At 42.4% G+C, this 21,107-nt stretch overlaps 1 protein-coding gene across 4 annotated transcripts in view; it reads right to left on the reverse strand.

Annotated features, from left to right (window-relative positions):
• The window catches only part of kcnc1b (potassium voltage-gated channel, Shaw-related subfamily, member 1b), a 68,058-nt gene that overhangs the window by 8,777 nt on the left and 38,174 nt on the right, over positions 1–21,107 (reverse strand). For 2 of the 4 annotated variants that reach the window (XM_055922006.1, XM_055922003.1), the window contains exons 2-4: positions 17,796–18,780; positions 16,661–16,687; positions 10,718–10,894 (exon numbers count right to left, since the gene is read on the reverse strand). In XM_055922006.1, the coding sequence (XP_055777981.1) occupies positions 10,718–10,894; positions 16,661–16,687; positions 17,796–18,780 (1,189 nt within the window). The remainder of the gene's footprint in view (positions 1–10,717; positions 10,895–16,660; positions 16,688–17,795; positions 18,781–21,107) is intronic. The other 2 variants (XM_055922007.1, XM_055922004.1) reach the window with 1 other exon arrangement.

The following is a 21,107-nucleotide window of genomic DNA, read 5'->3' on the forward strand; positions in this document are numbered from 1 at the left end:
AGAATATGTTGGCAGCTACAATATATTGGAGAATATCTTGGCAGCTACAATATATTGGAGAATATTTTGGCAGATACAGTATATTGGAGAATATGTTGGCAGCTGTAGTATATTGGAGAATATGTTGGCAGCTACAATATATTGGAGAATATCTTGGCAGCTACAATATATTGGAGAATATTTTGGCAGATACAGTATATTGGAGAATATGTTGGCAGCTATAGTATATTGGAGAATATGTTGGCAGATACAGTATATTGGAGAATATGTTGGCAGCTACAATACATTGGAGAATATCTTGGCAGCTACAATATATTGGAGAATATTTTGGCAGATACAGTATATTGGAGAATAAATGTTGGCAGTTACAGTATATTTGAGAATATATGTTGGCAGATACAGTATATTGGAGAATATGTTGGCAGATACAGTATATTGGAGAATATGTTGGCAGATACAGTATATTGGAGAATATGTTGGCAGTTACAGTATATTGGAGAATATATGTTGGCAGATACAGTATATTGGAGAATATGTTGGCAGATACAGTATATTGGAGAATATGTTGGCAGATACAGTATATTGGAGAATATGTTGGCAGATACAGTACGAAACGTTTTGGGTAATTGTGTCACGGCCGTCAAAGGAAGTGGACCAAAGTGCAGCGTGGTGAGCGAACATATTCCTTTTATTAGAAATGACGCCGACAAAAACAATAAACAATACAAAACAACCGTGAAGCTGAAGGGCTATGTGCCACAAACAAAGTTAACTTCCCACAACGAAAGAAGGGAAAAAGGGCTACCTAAGTATGATTCCCAATCAGAGACAACGATAGACAGCTGTCCCTGATTGAGAAACATACCCGGCCAAAACATAGAAACACAAAAACATAGAAAATAGAACATAGAATGCCCACCCCAAATCACACCCTGACCAAACCAAAAAGAGACATAAAAAGGCTCTCTAAGGTCAGGGCGTGACTGGAAGCTATAATATATTGGAGAATATGTTGGCAGCCTCCTACAGTATATTAGAAAATATGTTGGAAGCTACAATATACTGGAGAATATGTTGACAGTCTGATACAGTATATTGGAGAATATGTTGTCAGTATGCTACAGTATATTGGAGAATATGTTGGCAGTCTGATACAGTATATTGGAGAATATGTTGACATCTATAGTATATTGGAGAATATGTTGACATCTATAGTATATTGGAGAATATGTTGGCAGCTATAGCATATTGGAAAATATGTTGGCAGCTATAGTATATTACAGAATATGTTGGCAGTCTGCTACAGTATATTAGAGAATATGTTGGCTGTCTGCTACAGTATATTAGAGAATATGTTGGCAGTCTGCTACAGTATATTAGAGAATATGTTGGCAGTCTGCTACAGTATGTTGGAGAATATGTTGGCAGTCTGCTACAGTATATTAGAGAATATGTTGGCAGTCTGCTACAGTATATTGGAGAATATGTTGGCAGTCTGCTACAGTATATTAGAGAATATGTTGGCAGTCTGTTAAAGTATATTGGAGAATATGTTGGCAGTCTGTTAAAGTATATTGGAGAATATGTTGGCAGTCTGGTACAGTATATTGGTTGAATATGTTGGCAGTCAGCTACAGTATATTGGAGAATATGTTGGCAGTCTGCTACAGTATATTGGGAAATATGTTGGCAGTCTGCTACAGTATATTGGGAAATATGTTGGCAGTCTGCTACAGTATATTGGGAAATATGTTGGCAGTCTGCTACAGTATATTGGAGAATATGTTGTCAGTCTGCTACAGTATATAAGAGAATATTGTGTCAGTCTGCTACAGTATATTAGAGAATATGTTGTCAGTCTGCTACAGTATATTGGAGAATATGTTGGCAGTCAGCTACAGTATATTAGAGAATATGTTGGCAGTCAGCTACAGTATATTTTGAAATATGTTGGCAGTCTGCTACAGTATATTGTGAAATATGTTGGCAGTCTGCTACAGTATATTGGTTGAATATGTTGGCAGTCTGCTACAGTATATTAGAGAATATGTTGGCAGTCTGCTACAGTATATTAGAGAATATGTTGGCAGTCAGCTACAGTATATTGGAGAATATGTTGGCAGTCTGCTACAGTATATTGGAGAATATGTTGGCAGTCTGCTACAGTATATTTTGAAATGTGTTGGCAGTCTGCTACAGTATATTGTGAAATATGTTGGCAGTCTGCTACAGTATATTGGTTGAATATGTTGGCAGTCTGCTACAGTATATTGGTTGAATATGTTGGCAGTCTGCTACAGTATATTAGAGAATATGTTGGCAGTCTGCCACAGTATATTAGAGAATATGTTGGCAGTCTGCTACAGTATATTAGAGAATATGTTGGCAGTCTGCTACAGTATATTAGAGAATATGTTGGCAGTCTGCTACAGTATATTAGAGAATATGTTGGCAGTCTGCTACAGTATATTGGAGAATATGTTGGCCGTCTGCTACAGTATATTGGTTGAATATGTTGTCAGTCTGCTACAGTATATTGGAGAATATGTTGGCAGTCAGCTACAGTATATTAGAGAATATGTTGGCAGTCAGCTACAGTATATTGGAGAATATGTTGGCAGTCAGCTACAGTATATTGGAGAATATGTTGGCAGTCTGCTACAGTATATTTTGAAATATTTTGGCAGTCTGCTACAGTATATTGTGAAATATGTTGGCAGTCTGCTACAGTATATTGGTTGAATATGTTGGCAGTCTGCTACAGTATATTAGAGAATATGTTGGCAGTCTGCTACAGTATATTAGAGAATATGTTGGCAGTCTGCCACAGTATATTAGAGAATATGTTGGCAGTCTGCTACAGTATATTAGAGAATATGTTGGCAGTCTGCTACAGTATATTAGAGAATATGTTGGCAGTCTGCTACAGTATATTAGAGAATATGTTGGCAGTCTGCTACAGTATATTGGAGAATATGTTGGCAGTCTGCTACAGTATATTGGTTGAATATGCTGGCAGTCTGCTACAGTATTTTAGAGAATATGTTGGCAGTCTGCTACAGTATATTAGAGAATATGTTGGCAGTCTGCTACAGTATATTAGAGAATATGTTGGCAGTCTGCTACAGTATATTAGAGAATATGTTGGCAGTCTGCTACAGTATATTAGAGAATATGTTGGCAGTCTGCTACAGTATATTAGAGAATATGTTGGCAGTCTGCTACAGTATATTAGAGAATATGTTGGCAGTCTGCTACAGTATATTAGAGAATATGTTGGCAGTCTGCTACAGTATATTAGAGAATATGTTGGCAGTCTGCTACAGTATATTGGAGAATATGTTGGCAGCCTGCTACAGTATATTGGATAATATGTTGGCAGTCTGCTACAGTATATTGGAGAATATGTTGACAGTCTGCTACAGTATATTGGGAAATATGTTGGCAGTCTGCTACAGTATATTGGAGAATATGTTGGCTGTCTGCTACAGTATATTGGGAAATATGTTGGCAGTCTGCTACAGTATATTGGAGAATATGTTGGCAGTCTGCTACAGTATATTGGTTGAATATGTTGGCAGTCTGCTACAGTATATTAGAGAATATGTTGTCAGTCTGCTACAGTATATTAGAGAATATGTTGGCAGTCTGCTACAGTATATTGTGAAATATGTTTGCAGTCAGCTACAGTATATTAGAGAATATGTTGTCAGTCTGCTACAGTATATTAGAGAATATGTTGGCAGTCTGCTACAGTATATTGTGAAATATGTTGGCAGTCAGCTACAGTATATTAGAGAATATGTTGGCAGTCTGCTACAGTATATTAGAGAATATGTTGGCAGTCTGCTACAGTATATTAGAGAATATGTTGTCAGTCTGCTACAGTATATTGTGAAATATGTTGGCAGTCTGCTACAGTATATTGGAGAATATGTTGGCAGTCAGCTACAGTATATTAGAGAATATGTTGGCAGTCTGTTAAAGTATATTGGAGAAAATGTTGACAGTCTGCTACAATATATTTTAGATTTTTTTTGGGCAGTATGATACAGTATATTGGAGAATATGTTGGCAGTCAGCTACAGTATATTAGAGAATATGTTGGCAGTCTGCTACAGTATATTAGAGAATATGTTGGCAGTCTGCTACAGTATATTAGAGAATATGTTGGCAGTCTGCTACAGTATATTAGAGAATATGTTGGCAGTCTGCTACAGTATATTGGAGAATATGTTGGCAGCCTGCCACAGTATATTGGATAATATGTTGGCAGTCTGCTACAGTATATTGGAGAATATGTTGACAGTCTGCTACAGTATATTGGGAAATATGTTGGCAGTCTGCTACAGTATATTGGAGAATATGTTGGCTGTCTGCTACAGTATATTGGGAAATATGTTGGCAGTCTGCTACAGTATATTGGAGAATATGTTGGCAGTCTGCTACAGTATATTGGTTGAATATGTTGGCAGTCTGCTACAGTATATTAGAGAATATGTTGTCAGTCTGCTACAGTATATTAGAGAATATGTTGGCAGTCTGCTACAGTATATTGTGAAATATGTTTGCAGTCAGCTACAGTATATTAGAGAATATGTTGTCAGTCTGCTACAGTATATTAGAGAATATGTTGGCAGTCTGCTACAGTATATTAGAGAATATGTTGGCAGTCTGCTACAGTATATTAGAGAATATGTTGGCAGTCTGCTACAGTATATTAAAGAATATGTTGTCAGTCTGCTACAGTATATTGTGAAATATGTTGGCAGTCTGCTACAGTATATTGGAGAATATGTTGGCAGTCAGCTACAGTATATTAGAGAATATGTTGGCAGTCTGTTAAAGTATATTGGAGAAAATGTTGACAGTCTGCTACAATATATTTTAGATTTTTTTTGGGCAGTATGATACAGTATATTGGAGAATATGTTGGCAGTCAGCTACAGTATATTAGAGAATATGTTGGTAGTCAGCTACAGTATATTAGAGAATATGTTGGCAGTCTGTTAAAGTATATTGGAGAAAATGTTGACAGTATGCTACAGTATATTGGAGAATATGTTGGCAGTCTGCTACAGTATATTGGAGAATATGTTGGCAGTCTGCTACAGTATATTGGAGAATATGTTGGCAGCTATAATATACTGGAGAATATGTTGGCAGTCTGCTACAGTATATTGGAGAATATGTTGGCAGTCTGCTACAGTATATTAGAGAATATGTTGGCAGTCTGCTACAGTATATTAGAGAATATGTTGGCAGTCTGCTACAGTATATTAGAGAATATGTTGGCAGCTATAATATATTAGAGAATATGTTGGCAGTCAGCTACAGTATATTAGAGAATATGTTGGCAGTCTGTTAAAGTATATTGGAGAAAATGTTGGCAGTCTGCTACAGTATATTGGAGAATATGTTGGCAGTCTGCTACAGTATATTGGAGAATATGTTGGCAGTCAGCTACAGTATATTGGAGAATATGTTGGCAGTCTGCTACAGTATATTGGAGAATATGTTGGCAGTCTGCTACAGTATATTGGAGAATATGTTGGCAGCTATAATATACTGGAGAATATGTTGGCAGTCTGCTACAGTATATTGGAGAATATGTTGGCAGTCTGCTACAGTATATTGGAGAATATGTTGGCAGTCTGCTACAGTATATTAGAGAATATGTTGGCAGTCTGCTACAGTATATTGTGAAATATGTTTGCAGTCAGCTACAGTATATTAGAGAATATGTTGTCAGTCTGCTACAGTATATTAGAGAATATGTTGGCAGTCTGCTACAGTATATTGTGAAATATGTTGGCAGTCAGCTACAGTATATTAGAGAATATGTTGGCAGTCTGCTACAGTATATTAGAGAATATGTTGGCAGTCTGCTACAGTATATTAGAGAATATGTTGTCAGTCTGCTACAGTATATTGTGAAATATGTTGGCAGTCTGCTACAGTATATTGGAGAATATGTTGGCAGTCAGCTACAGTATATTAGAGAATATGTTGGCAGTCTGTTAAAGTATATTGGAGAAAATGTTGACAGTCTGCTACAATATATTTTAGATTTTTTTGGGGCAGTATGATACAGTATATTGGAGAATATGTTGGCAGTCAGCTACAGTATATTAGAGAATATGTTGGTAGTCAGCTACAGTATATTAGAGAATATGTTGGCAGTCTGTTAAAGTATATTGGAGAAAATGTTGACAGTATGCTACAGTATATTGGAGAATATGTTGGCAGTCTGCTACAGTATATTGGAGAATATGTTGGCAGTCTGCTACAGTATATTGGAGAATATGTTGGCAGCTATAATATACTGGAGAATATGTTGGCAGTCTGCTACAGTATATTGGAGAATATGTTGGCAGTCTGCTACAGTATATTAGAGAATATGTTGGCAGTCTGCTACAGTATATTAGAGAATATGTTGGCAGTCTGCTACAGTATATTAGAGAATATGTTGGCAGCTATAATATATTAGAGAATATGTTGGCAGTCAGCTACAGTATATTAGAGAATATGTTGGCAGTCTGTTAAAGTATATTGGAGAAAATGTTGGCAGTCTGCTACAGTATATTGGAGAATATGTTGGCAGTCTGCTACAGTATATTGGAGAATATGTTGGCAGTCAGCTACAGTATATTGGAGAATATGTTGGCAGTCTGCTACAGTATATTGGAGAATATGTTGGCAGCTATAATATACTGGAGAATATGTTGGCAGTCTGCTACAGTATATTGGAGAATATGTTGGCAGTCTGCTACAGTATATTGGAGAATATGTTGGCAGTCTGCTACAGTATATTAGAGAATATGTTGGCAGTCTGCTACAGTATATTAGAGAATATGTTGGCAGTCTGCTACAGTATATTAGAGAATATGTTGGCAGCTATAATATATTAGAGAATATGCTGGCAGTCTGCTACAGTATATTAGAGAATATGTTGGCAGTCAGCTACAGTATATTAGAGAATATGTTGGCAGTCTGCTACAGTATATTTGAGAATATGCTGGCAGTCTGCTACAGTATATTAGAGAATATGTTGGCAGTCTGCTACAGTATATTGGAGAATATGTTGGCAGTCTGCTACAGTATATTAGAGAATATGTTGGCAGTCTGCTACAGTATATTGGAGAATATGTTGTCAGTCTGCTACAGTATATTAGAGAATATGTTGGCAGTCAGCTACAGTATATTGGAGAAAATGTAGGCAGTCTGCCACAGTTTATTGTAGATATATTTTGGCAGTCTGCTACAGTATGTTATGACTCTCCCTGTAGACTTTGGGGTTTTGTCTTGTGGTCTAATTTCACTAGATCTATATTTACTAAAAGCCAAAGCATTAATATTCTCATTTGAGAAACGGAATGGCAACTTGAGGTTTTGCATAAATTATGTATCAATATGGCAATAGGAGATTTGCTAGGTCAATGTTGGATAGGCATGCAATATCAAATATAGGCTACAATTTCAGGTTGTCATTACCAGATCAGGTTAAATAAAATATATATATATATTTGTCAATATTCAAATCAGTTGGTATTATTTAAAATGTTGTTCTTGAGCAACCTTTCCAAAGGACGTCAAAACCCTGTACCTCTTTTGTGTTTGCTCTACCATCACCACACTAATAACACCCGTCAGGGCAGACATACAAGGCAGCTGCATACATGACACAGCCAGTAAACACAAACACAAAACATACAAAACAACACTTTCTTCACAAGCACATTTTATTCCATATAAAAAATTCTAAAATTGGTTGTCGTGTGTAAAATATGGTAGCTACATTATGTATGATATATATATATATATATCAACATATAGAGGGATGGGCTTTTCATTGAGAAGATAAGATATGGTGATTGTTCCTGTTTCAGTCAGTGTGAACTATAGGATATTATACAATCCAGTTTCAGTCAGTGAACTATAGGATATTACACAATCCTGTTTCGGTCAGTGTGAACTATAGGATATTACACAATCCAGTTTCAGTCAGTGTGAACTACAGGATATTACACAATCCTGTTTCAGTCAGTGTGAACTACAGGATATTACACAATCCTGTTTCAGTCAGTGTGAACTATAGGATATTACACAATCCTGTTTCAGTCAGTGTGAACTACAGGATATTACACAATCCTGTTTCAGTCAGTGTGAACTATAGGATATTACACAATCCTGTTTCAGTCAGTGTGAACTATAGGATATTACACAATCCTGTTTCAGTCAGTGTGAACTATAGGATATTACACAATCCTGTTTCAGTCAGTGTGAACTACAGGATATTACACAATCCTGTTTCAGTCAGTGAACTATAGGATATTACACAATCCTGTTTCAGTCAGTGTGAACTATAGGATATTACACAATCCTGTTTTAGTCAGTGTGAACTACAGGATATTACACAATCCTGTTTCAGTCAGTGTGAACTATAGGATATTACACAATCCTGTTTCAGTCAGTGTGAACTACAGGATATTACACAATCCTGTTTCAGTCAGTGTGAACTATAGGATATTACACAATCCTGTTTCAGTCAGTGAACTATAGGATATTACACAATCCTGTTTCAGTCAGTGTGAACTATAGGATATTACACAATCCTGTTTCAATCAGTGTGAACTACAGGATATTACACAATCCAGTTTCAGTCCGTGTTTAAGAGAGCATGTTGGTCTGTTGGTGTGAATGTCAAATGTTAAGACATTTGCACTATATAGGGAATAGGGCTCTGGTCAAAAGTAGTGCACTACATAGGGAATAGGGCTCCGGTCTAAAGTAGTGCACTACATAGGGAATAGGGCTCCGGTCTAAAGTAGTGCACTATTGTCACGTTCTGACCTTAGTTCCTTTTTTTATGTCTTTATTTTAGTTTGGTCAGGGCGTGAGTTGGGGTGGGCATTCTATGTTTTGTAGTCTAGGTTTTGTATTTCTGTGTTTGGCCTGGTATGGTTCTCAATCAGAGGCAGCTGTCGATCGTTGTCTCTGATTGAGAACCATACTTAGGTAGCCTGTTTTCCCACTATGGGTTGTGGGTAGTTGTTTCCTGTTTTCCCACTATGGGTTGTGGGTAGTTGTTTCCTGTTTTTGTGTTTGTTTCACCATTCAGGACTGTTTCTTTTTTTGTTGTCATTCACTTTGTTGTTTTTGTATTTTGTCGTGTTCAGTTATATTAAAGTATCATGGACACTTAGCACGCTGCGTATTGGTCCGATCCTTCATACTCCTCGTCTGAAGAGAGGAAAATCGTTACAAATATATAGGGAGTAGGGTGCCGTTTGGGACACGGTCCTTGTCCCTTTGCACCACCTCAATCTGATGGTCTCATGGGCTATTCAATAATTCCCAGTAATGTCCTGCCCATCGGTATTATTAGAAGTCCATGACTTTCGCAAAACATATATTTTTTTTATGCTTAAGTGTGTGTACATTACTGTATTTAAGTTTCATTTACAGAGACTTTGAAAAAAAAAATATGTTGGTCAAAATTAAGAGAAAACCTTTGTAAAGTGACTGCTATCTATTGTTAGGAGTGAGTCATCTAACCAGAATAGAGAATTGCTGGAACAATTTACAAAACTCATTACAATTGAATGTTGTGGGTGCTGTTCTGGGAGTTTAAAGAGTTGGTTGACGACCAAGGGTCTGAGGACCTCGTGGCTGAGGAATGTACCTGCTTTTCTTACATTTTGTCGTGTTCTGTATTTTCATTGTTGTTTTGTTTCACATTGTATGTTGATTGTTGTATTACTGTGATCCCTTGAGAATGAGACCCTGGTGTGTGTGTGTGTGTGTGTGTGTGTGTGTGTGTGTGTGTGTGTGTGTGTGTGTGTGTGTGTGTGTGTGTGTGTGTGTGTGTGTGTGTGTGTGTGTGTGTGTGTGTGTGTGTGTGTGTGTGTGTGCGTGCGTGCGTGCGTGCGTGCGTGCGTGCGTGCGTGCGTGTGTGTGTACACATGCATGTGCGTCTGTCTGTGTGTCAGGTTAGCGGTTTATCGTCATGAATGTTGTTCTGGAAGCAGCTCTGCAGAATCACTAGCTAGTACAGCCACAAAGTCATGAACTCAGATTTGAAGCCTAATGCATAACCCTACCCTCAAAGGGGAACATTCAACTTCATATTCATTATCTCCAGCATCACTCCGACATATGTCAAAATGTTTACGTTTCTATGTTTTGTAGTCAAAAAGATAGAGGAAGATGTTATTTCCAATGACATTCATCTGTGTGCATCATGTTATTTTAACCAATTATGAGTAGGCATTGCCTACTAATTGGTTGTGATGTCATTGGAAACACTATTATTTACTACAAAACTTAGAAATGTGCCATTTTCACATTAGTTGATGTTGGGATGGTGCTGGAGATGAATGAATCTGATTTTTTTTAACCAAAAAGCACATTTTTATTTTCATTTTTTTTTTTTTTACAATTTAGCCAATTTTAACTTTGCAGCTGGCCTATCTAAGTGGAAATCGCTCAGTTCTGGCTCCAGGACTCGTGACAATAAAGGTCAACCTGCGTCTTTGTGTGTTGGGCCACGAGGTCCTCAGACCCCACGTTGTGTATGTGGTTGTGAATAATCAAGTCGTAGGGAATGCAACACGTTTGATAGTGGCCTGTGTTTGGCTGTTACAGTATGTAACTCTCCTCCCTCCTCCCCCTGTGTGGTTGGGCTGTGTTTGGCTGTTACTGTAGGTGTACGTACCCCTCCTGACTCTACCCCCTGTGTGGTTGGGTCGTTCTGCAGCTGTGGTGACGAGACAACAAGGCCGTTCTCTCTCACTGGGGCTGAAGATCTCCTCTGGCGAGATGGCCTGGTCTATATGAGGACAGTCCTCATTGGCTAGAGCTGCGTTGGCCGCCTCCCCATTCAGCTTGGAATCTTCAGATAGACACACAGGAGATTCCATAGAAACAGAAATAGAATTAGAACAGGGTATTCCATAGAAATATAATTAGAACAGGAGATTCCATAGAAATATAATTAGAACAGGAGATTCCATAGAAATATAAATAGAATTAGAAAAGAAGATTCCATAGAAATAGCACTAGAACTGGAGAATCCATGGAAATATAATCAGAACAGGAGATTCCATGGAAACAAAATCAGAACAGGAGATCCCATAGAAATAGAATTAGAACAGGGGATTCCATAGAAATAGAACTAGAACTGGAGAATCCATGGAAACAGAATCAGAACAGGAGATTCCATGGAAACAAAATTAGAACAGGAGATTCCATGGAAACAGAATTAGAACAGGAGATTCCATGGAAAAAGAATTAGAACAGGAGATTCCATGGAAATAGAATTAGATCAGGACGTTCCATGGAAATAGAACAGGAGATTCCATGGAAACAGAATTAGAACAGGAGATTCCATGGAAATAGAATTAGATCAGGAGGTTCCATGGAAATAGAACAGGAGATTCCATGGAAACAGAATTAGAACAGGAGATTCCATGGAAACAGAATTAGAACAGGAGATTCCATGGAAACAGAATTAGAACAGGAGAATCCATGGAAACAGAATTAGAACAGGAGAATCCATGGAAATAGAATTAGAACAGGAGAATCCATGGAAACAGAATTAGAACACCTAGAAGAACATTAGAAAATATATCTGGGAGATACAGACAACAGAATCAAACACTGATCGAATAAAGGATTTTAGGAAATGCTGCTTGTCCAACTGCCAAACAAAAGATTAGAGTCGATGAATGCAACAAGTAGAGATATGGGCATCCAATTCAATTCAATACAACGTTATGTGTTCCCTTGGAAGCTAACCTCCAATCGATGCTGAGATCTGGCTAAAGTTAATCATATGTGGTTTAGAAACAAACCACTATATTGCCAGTTTAATTATCCCACTTTGAAAATCTTATAAGATGGGGTACAAAAGCTTTGTCAAGTGCTACATTCTGTACTGCACATATCCTAGCATGCTATCATATCCTAGCATGCTATCATATCCTAGCATGCTATCATATCCGAGAATGCTATCATATCCTAGCATGCTATCATATCCTAGCATGCTTCAAATCAAATATTACTGACTCAATCAATTATAATAGCACTGACGTGGACAGTCAACAGTAGGATTTGAAGCATGCTGCATTAGGATATTACAGTGTGAACAGTAGTATTTGTGCGTGATGGTGCATGGACTCAGATGGTTAGTGGGTGTATCGATGGTATTTTAGTATGGTACGTGGGATGGTGTCAATGTGAAAAAAAAATGTAAGCCTAAAACATCAACCCACTTGACAAGTAGTACCCTAGTACCTCACTAGCATCCTAGTACCTCAGTAGCAGCCTAGTACCTCACTAGCATCCTAGTACCTCAGTAGCAGCCTAGTACCTCACTAGCATCCTAGTACCTCAGTAGCAGCCTAGTACCTCAGTAGCATCCTAGTACCTCAGTAGCAGCCTAGTACCTCAGTAGCATCCTAGTACCTCACTAGCATCCTAGTACCTCACTAGCATCCTAGTACCTCACTAGCAGCCTAGTACCTCAGTAGCAGCCTAGTACCTCACTAGCATCCTAGTACCTCAGTAGCAGCCTAGTACCTCAGTAGCATCCTAGTACCTCAGTAGTAGCCTAGTACCTCAGTAGCAGCCTAGTACCTCAGTAGCAGCCTAGTACCTCAGTAGCATCCTAGTACCTCAGTAGCAGCCTAGTACCTCAGTAGCAGCCTAGTACCTCAGTAGCATCCTAGTACCTCAGTAGCAGCCTAGTACCTCAGTAGCAGCCTAGTACCTCAGTAGCAGCCTAGTACCTCAGTAGCATCCTAGTACCTCAGTAGCAGCCTAGTACCTCAGTAGCATCCTAGTACCTCAGTAGCAGCCTAGTACCTCAGTAGCATCCTAGTACCTCAGTAGTAGCCTAGTACCTCAGTAGCATCCTAGTAACTCAGTAGCAGCCTAGTACCTCAGTAGCATCCTAGTACCTCAGTAGCAGCCTAGTACCTCACTAGCATCCTAGTACCTCAGTAGCATCCTAGTACCTCACTAGCATCCTAGTACCTCACTAGCATCCTAGTACCTCAGTAGCAGCCTAGTACCTCAGTAGCAGCCTAGTACCTCAGTAGCAGCCTAGTACCTCACTAGCAGCCTAGTACCTCAGTAGCAGCCTAGTACCTCAGTAGCAGCCCAGTACCTCACTAGCATCCTAGTACCTCAGTAGCATCCCTGTACCTCACTAGCAGCCTAGTACCTCACTAGCAGCCTAGTACCACAGTAGCAGCCTAGTACCACAGTAGCACCTGTGAGTGTAATCAATGATCAGTACTAATGTATCATATAGGTGCTAAGTATAGTGTCCAGTACATTTCTCAACAACACCTCTAACACAGGGCTGCCCAACCCTGTTCCTGGAGATACACTCCTGTAGCTTTTTAGGAACAAGGTTGGAGTTAAAACCTACAGGAGGGTATCTCTCCAGGAACAGGGTTGGAGTTAAAACCTACAGGAGGGTATCTCTCCAGGAACAGGGTTGGAGTTAAAACCTACAGGAGGGTATCTCTCCAGGAACAGGGTTGGAGTTAAAACCTACAGCACGGTATCTCTCCGGGAACAGGGTTGGAGTTAAACCAACAGGAGGGTATCTCTCCAGGAACAGGGTTGGAGTTAAAACCTACAGGAGGGTATCTCTCCAGGAACAGGGTTGGAGTTAAACCTAGAGGACGGTATCTCTCCAGGAACAGGGTTGGAGTTAAACCTACAGGAGGGTATCTCTCCAGGAACAGGGTTGGAGTTAAAACCTACAGGACAGTATCTCTCCAGGAACAGGGTTGGAGTTAAAACCTACAGGAGGGTATCTCTCCTGGAACAGGGTTGGAGTTAAACCTATAGGAGGGTATCTCTCCAGGAACAGGGTTGGAGTTAAACCAACAGGAGGGTATCTCTCCAGGAACAGGGTTGGAGTTAAACCTACAGGGGGGTTTCTCTCCAGGAACAGGGTTGGAGTTAAAACCTACAGGAGGGTATCTCTCCAGGAACAGGGTTGGAGTTAGAACCTACAGGAGGTTTCTCTTCAGGAACAGGGTTTGAGTTAAAACCTACAGGACGGTATCTCTCCAGGAACAGGGTTGCAGTTAAACCAACAGGAGGGTATCTCTCCAGGAACAGGGTTGGAGTTAAACCTACAGGAGGGTATCTCTCCAGGAACAGGGTTGGATATCTCTCCAGGAACAGGGTTGGGTATCTCTCCAGGAACAGGGTTGGAGTTAAACCTAGAGGAGGGTATCTCTCCAGGAACAGGGTTGGAGTTAAAACCTACAGGAGGGTATCTCTTCAGGAACAGGGTTGGAGTTAAAACCTACAGCAAGGTATCTCTCCAGGAACAGGGTTGGAGTTAAAACCTAGAGGAGGGTATCTCTCCAGGAACAGGGTTGGAGTTAAAACCTACAGGACGGTATCTCTCCAGGAACAGGGTTGGAGTTAAAACCTACAGGAGGGTATCTCTCCAGGAACAGGGTTGGAGTTAAACCTACAGGAGGGTATCTCTCCAGGATCAGGGTTGTAGTTAAAACCTACAGGACGGTATCTCTCCAGGAACAGGGTTGGAGTTAAACCTACAGGAGGGTATCTCTCCAGGAACAGGGTTGGAGTTAAACCTAGAGGACGGTATCTCTCCAGGAACAGGGTTGGGTATCTCTCCAGGAACAGGGTTGGGTATCTCTCCAGGAACAGGGTTGGGTATCTCTCCAGGAACAGGGTTGGAGTTAAACCTTCAGGAGGGTAGCTCTCCAGGAACAGGGTTGGAGTTAAACCTAGAGGAGGGTATCTCTCCAGGAACAGGGTTGGAGTTAAAACCTACAGGAGGGTATCTCTTCAGGAACAGGGTTGGAGTTAAAACCTACAGGACTGTATCTCTCCAGGAACAGGGTTGGAGTTAAACCTAGAGGAGGGTATCTCTCCAGGAACAGGGTTGGAGTTAAACCTAGAGGACGGTATCTCTCCAGGAACAGAGTTGGAGTTAAACCTACAGGAGGGTTTCTCTCCAGGAACAGGGATGGAGTTAAACCTAGAGGAGGGTATCTCTCCAGGAACAGGGTTGGAGTTAAACCTAGAGGAAGGTATCTCTCCAGGAACAGGGATGGAGTTACACCTAGAGGAGGGTATCTCTCCAGGAACAGGGATGGAGTTACACCTAGAGGAGGGTATCTCTCCAGGAACAGGGTTGGGTATCTCTCCAGGAACAGGGTTGGGTAGCCTGCTCTCCTTTGTAATAGCACTGTAATTTATACAGTAACAACATTGTTGTTATTGATTCCAAATTATTACATGGTAACAATCATTAACTTTGTACCAGAATCCCTTACATATCTTTACATTTAACCAGGTAAATTGACTGAGAACACAATCTCATTTACAGCAACTACCTGGGGTAAAGTTAGAGGGGAGTAGTGGAGGGAGGAATGAGCCAATTGTAAGGGGGGGATGATTAGGTGACCGTGATGGTATGAGGGCCAGGTTGGGAATTTAGCCAGGACACCAGGGTTAACACCCCTACTGTTACGATAAGTACCATGGGATCTTTAGTGACCACAGAGTGTCAGGACACCTGTTTAACGTCCCCAATCACTGCCCTGGGGCATTGGGGTATTTTTTTTAGACCAGAGAAAAGGGTGCCTCCTACTGGCTCTCCAACACCACTTCCAGCAGCATCTGTTCTCCCATCCAGGGACCGACCAGGACCAACCCTGTTTAGCTTCAGAAGCTTCCTGAGTTCTTGGAAGGGTGTGAGTTCTAGGAAGGGTGTGAATTCTAGGAAGGGTGTGAGTTCTAGGAAGGGCGTGAGTTCTAGGAAGGGTGTAAGTTCTAGGAAGGGTGTGAGTTCTAGGAAGGGTGTGAGTTCTAGGAAGGGTGTGAGTTCTAGGAAGGGTGTGAGTTCTAGGAAGGGTGTGAATTCTAGGAAGGGTGTGAGTTCTAGGAAGGGTGTGAATTCTAGGAAGGGTGTGAGTTCTAGGAAGGGTGTGAATTCTAGGAAGGGTGTGAGTTCTAGGAAGGGTGTGAGTTCTAGGAAGGGTGTGAATTCTAGGAAGGGTGTGAGTTCTAGGAAGGGTGTGAATTCTAGGAAGGGTGTGAGTTCTAGGAAGGGTGTGAGTTCTAGGAAGGGTGTGAATTCTAGGAAGGGTGTGAGTTCTAGGAAGGGTGTGAGTTCTAGGAAGGGTGTGAATTCTAGGAAGGGTGTGAGTTCTAGGAAGGGTGTGAGTTCTAGGAAGGGTGTGAGTTCTAGGAAGGGTGTGAGTTCTAGGAAGGGTGTGAATTCTAGGAAGGGTGTGAGTTCTAGGAAGGGTGTGAATTCTAGGAAGGGTGTGAGTTCTAGGAAGGGTGTGAGTTCTAGGAAGGGTGTGAATTCTAGGAAGGGTGTGAGTTCTAGGAAGGCGCCACTGCGTCATGGGCTACATCCTAAATGGTACCATATTCCCTACATAGTGCACTGATTCTGACCAGGGCCAATTAGACTATAGGGAACAGGGTACTATTAGGGCCGTTGTATTGAGAACTGGTGCATTACTCATGGTCATACTCTCTATGTCCCTCTTTACTTCCTTTCTCAGAGTCTCAATCTGTTAGTCATACAGCTTATTGATCCTTGAATGAGAGATGAATTTGTTTAAATCGGATGTGGCTGAGTCACCTGATTGAGACAGGAGAGGGAGGGCGTCTACAGACAAACAGTGAGACAGCAGAACGATGATGGGAAGTTGCAGGAGAGGTGAGAACAGAGAACAGAGAACAGAGGAAGAGGACAAAGAAGAGAAGAAGAGGACAGAGAAGAGAGTTGAGAACAGAGAAGACTGTCCTCCTTTAGTTTACAGTTTAGAAAGACTTCTATCATGGTGGTCTATAATAAAGACTGTCGGCCTATAGACATCTATCATGGTGGTCTATAATACAGACTGTCAGTCTATAGACATCTATCATGGTGGTCTATAATACAGACTGTCAGTCTATAGACTTCTATCATGGTGGTCTATAAGACAGACTGTCAGTCTATAGACTTCTATCATGGTGGTCTATAATACAGACTGTCAGTCTATAGACATCTATCATGGTGGTCTATAAGACAGACTGTCAGTCTATAGACATCTATCATGGTGGTCTATAAGACAGACTGTCAGTCTATAGACATTTAACATTTACATTTAAGTCATTTAGCAGACGCTCTTATCCAGAGCGACTTACAAATTGGACATCTATCATGGTGGTCTATAAGACAGACTGTCAGTCTATAGACTTCTATCATGGTGGTCTATAAGACAGACTGTCAGTCTATAGACTTCTATCATGGTGGTCTATAAGACAGACTGTCAGCCTATAGACATCTATCATGGTGGTCTATAAGACAGACTGTCAGTCTATAGACATCTATCATGGTGGTCTATAAGACAGACTGCCAGTCTATAGACTTCTATCATGGTGGTCTATAATACAGACTGCCAGTCTATAGACATCTATCATGGTGGTCTATAATACAGACTGTCAGTCTATAGACATCTATCATGGTGGTCTATAAGACAGACTGTCAGTCTATAGACATCTATCATGGTGGTCTATAATACAGACTGTCAGTCTATAGACATCTATCATGGTGGTCTATAAGACAGACTGTCAGTCTATAGACATCTATCATGGTGGTCTATAAGACAGACTGTCAGTCTATAGACATCTATCATGGTGGTCTATAAGACAGACTGTCAGTCTATAGACATCTATCATGGTGGTCTATAATACAGACTGTCAGTCTATAGACTTCTATCATGGTTTCTTACCTGAAAACTTTACTTCAAAGACGTCGTCGTGTGTCAGAGCCATGTTTTGAGCCAGAGCCAAAACGGGGTGGACTAAGTTTGGGCTTTCAGGAAGGAGCGGTGCTTTGTGGGGCGTTGGAGGAGAGTTGATGCTGGACTTACAGTAGTTGGGTGATCCTGGTTGGGGCGCTCGGGGGATATGCTTGTTCTTCTTCTTTGGTAGCTTTTGTTTAGCCATGGCCAGGGAGTAATACATTCCAAAGTTGTTGACGATCACGGGGACGGGCATGGCGATGGTCAGTACACCCGACAGGGCGCACAGCGCTCCAACAAGCATACCCGACCACGTCTGGGGGTACATGTCGCCGTAGCCAAGGGTCGTCATGGTAACAACGGCCCACCAGAATCCAATGGGGATGTTCTTGAAGTGCGTGTGATCGCTGGCGCGCGGGTCGGTCGGGTCCGCTCCCATCCGTTCGGCGTAGTAGATCATCGTGGCGAAGATGAGAACTCCGAGGGCGAGGAAGATGATGAGGAGGAGGAACTCATTGGTGCTAGCCCGTAAAGTGTGACCCAGAACCCTCAAGCCCACAAAGTGACGGGTCAGCTTGAAGATACGCAGGATCCTGACAAACCTCACCACCCTCAGGAACCCCAGAACATCCTTAGCTGCTTTAGACGACAGCCCGCTCAGCCCGACCTCAAGGTAGAACGGTAAGATAGCCACGAAGTCGATAACGTTGAGAGCTTTCTTCATGAACTCCATCTTGTCCGGACAGAATATGACTCGCATCATGAACTCAAAGGTAAACCAGACCACGCAGACGCCCTCGATATAGGTGAGATAGACCACCGTCTCCGTTTCCTGGTACACATGCTCCACCGTCACGTTGTCCACCAGCTCCAGCTCGGTGCGGTTCACGATGGGGTTGAAGAACTCGTGGGTCTCCAGACAGAAGGTGGAGATGGACACGAGGATGAAGAACAGAGAGGCCAGGGCTATCCACTGTGGAGGAGGGAGAAAAGGGAGGAATGGAAAGAGAGAGAACAAGGGAAAGAGAGATTATTATTTGAAGGTTCTGACATAAGTACTTCATAACACATAATACAATTATAAGCAGTGCAGAGATGTACAGAAGATGGAGATGGACACCAGAGGGAGAGGGGAGGAGAGAGAGAAAAGGGAGGGGAGGAAAGAGAGAGTGGAGGGAGGAGAGAGGAAAAGGGGAGGAGAGAGAAAAAAGGGAGGGGAGGAGAGGAAAGAGAGCGGGGAGGGAGGAAAGAGAGCGGGGAGGGAGGAGAGAGAGAAAGGGGAGGGGAGGAGAGAGAGAGAGAGAAAGGGGAGGAGAGAGAGAGAGAAAGGGGAGAAGAGAGAGAGAGAAAGGGAAGGAGAGAGAGAGGGGAGGAGAGAGAGAGAGAGAGAGAGAGAGAGAGAGAGAGAGAGAGAGAGAGAGAGAGAAAGGGGAGGAGAGAGAAAGGGGAAGAGAGGAGAGAGAGGGAAATAGAAAGAGAGAGGGGAGGAGGGAGAGAGTGGAGGTCTCTCTCCACCCCACTCTGTCCACCCCTCTCTCTCTCCCCTCACTCCTCCCCTCCCCTTTCTCTCTATCCTCCCCTTTCTCTCTCTCTCTCTCTCCTCCCCTCTCTCTCCTCCCCTTTCTCTCTCTCTCTCTCTCTCCTCCCCTCTCTCTCCCCTCTCTCCCCTCTTTCTCTCTATCCTCCTCTCCCTCTCCCTCCCTCTCTCTCCTCCCCTCCCCTTTCTCTCTCTCCTCCCCTCCCCTTTCTCTCTCTCTCTCTCCTCCCCTCTATCTCTCCCATCCCCTTTCTATCTTCTACCCCCTCTCTCTCTCTCTCTCTCTCTCCCCTCCCCTCTATCTCTCTCTACCCCTCTCTCTATCCTCCCCTCCCTCCCCTTTCTCTCTCTCTCTCTCTCTCTCTCTTTCTCCTCCCCTCCCTCCCCTTTCTCGCTCTCTCTCTCCTCCCCTTTCTCCTCCCCTCTATTCCTCTCTCTCACCTCTCTCCTCTCTCTATCCTCCCCTCTCTCTCCTCCCCTCCCCTTTCTCTCTCTCCTCCCCTCCCTCTCTCGCTCTCCTCCTTTCTCTTCTCTCCCCTCCCCTCCACTCTGTCTCTCTATCCCCTCCCCTTTCTATCTCCTCCCCTCCCTCTCTCTCCTCCTTTCTCTCCTCTTCCCTCCCCTCCACTCTATCTCTCTATCCCCTCCCCTTTCTATCTCCTCCTCTCCCTCTCTCCTCCCCTCCCCTCTCTCTCTCCTCTCCCCTTTCTCTCTCTTCTCCCCTCCCTCTCTCCTCTCCACCCCTCCCTCTCTCTCCACCCCTCCCTCTCTCTCCACCCCTCCCTCTCTCTCCACCCCTCTCTCTATCCTCCTCTCCCTCTCTCTCCTCCCCTCCCCTTTCTCTCTCTCCTCCCCTCCCTCTCTATCCTCCCCTCACCTTTCTCTCTCCCATCCCCTTTCTATCTCCTCCCCTATCTCTCGCTCTCTCCCCTCCCCTTTCTATCTCCTCCTCCCCCTCTCTCCTCCCCTCCCCTCTATCTCTCTCTCCCCTCCCCTTTCTATCTCCTCCTCTCCCTCTCTCCTCCCCCTCTTTCTCTCCCCCTCCCCTCCACTCTATCTCTCTATCCCCTCCCCTTTCTATCTTCTCCTCTCCCTCTCCCCCCCCCCCTCTCTCTCTCTCTCCCTCCCTCTCCTCTCCCCTCCCCTCCACTCTCTCTCTGTCCTCCCCTCCCCTCTCTCTCCTCTCCTCTCCTCTCCCCCCCTGCATTACAACACTGATGTGGACGGGACAGACTATATTACAAGGGAGGAGAGAGAAAGGGGAGGGGAGGAGAGAGAGAGACAGACAGACATTTTTATTTGGACTTGTAAAAACAACATACTATTGTATATCATGTATTGATTGACATTGGTACAACAGGAAGGCTGTAATACAGTCTGTCCAGTCCACATCAATGTAACAGGACAGTTATAACAGTCTGTCCAGTCCACATCAATGTAACAACAGGACAGTTATAACAGTCTGTCCAGTCCACATCAATGTAACAACAGGACAGTTATAACAGTCTGTCCAGTCCACATCAATGTAACAACAGGACAGTTATAACAGTCTGTCCAGTCCACATCAATGTAACAGGAAGGTTATAACAGTCTGTCCAGTCCACATCAATGTAACAGGACAGTTATAACAGTCTGTCCAGTCCACATCAATGTAACAACAGGACAGTTATAACAGTCTGTCCAGTCCACATCAATGTAACAGGAAGGTTATAACAGTCTGTCCAGTCCACATCAATGTAACAGGACAGTTATAACAGTCTGTC

Source organism: Salvelinus fontinalis, chromosome 5 (genome assembly GCF_029448725.1).
Source record: "Salvelinus fontinalis isolate EN_2023a chromosome 5, ASM2944872v1, whole genome shotgun sequence".
In the NCBI taxonomy this organism is placed as follows: Eukaryota; Metazoa; Chordata; class Actinopteri; order Salmoniformes; family Salmonidae; genus Salvelinus; species Salvelinus fontinalis.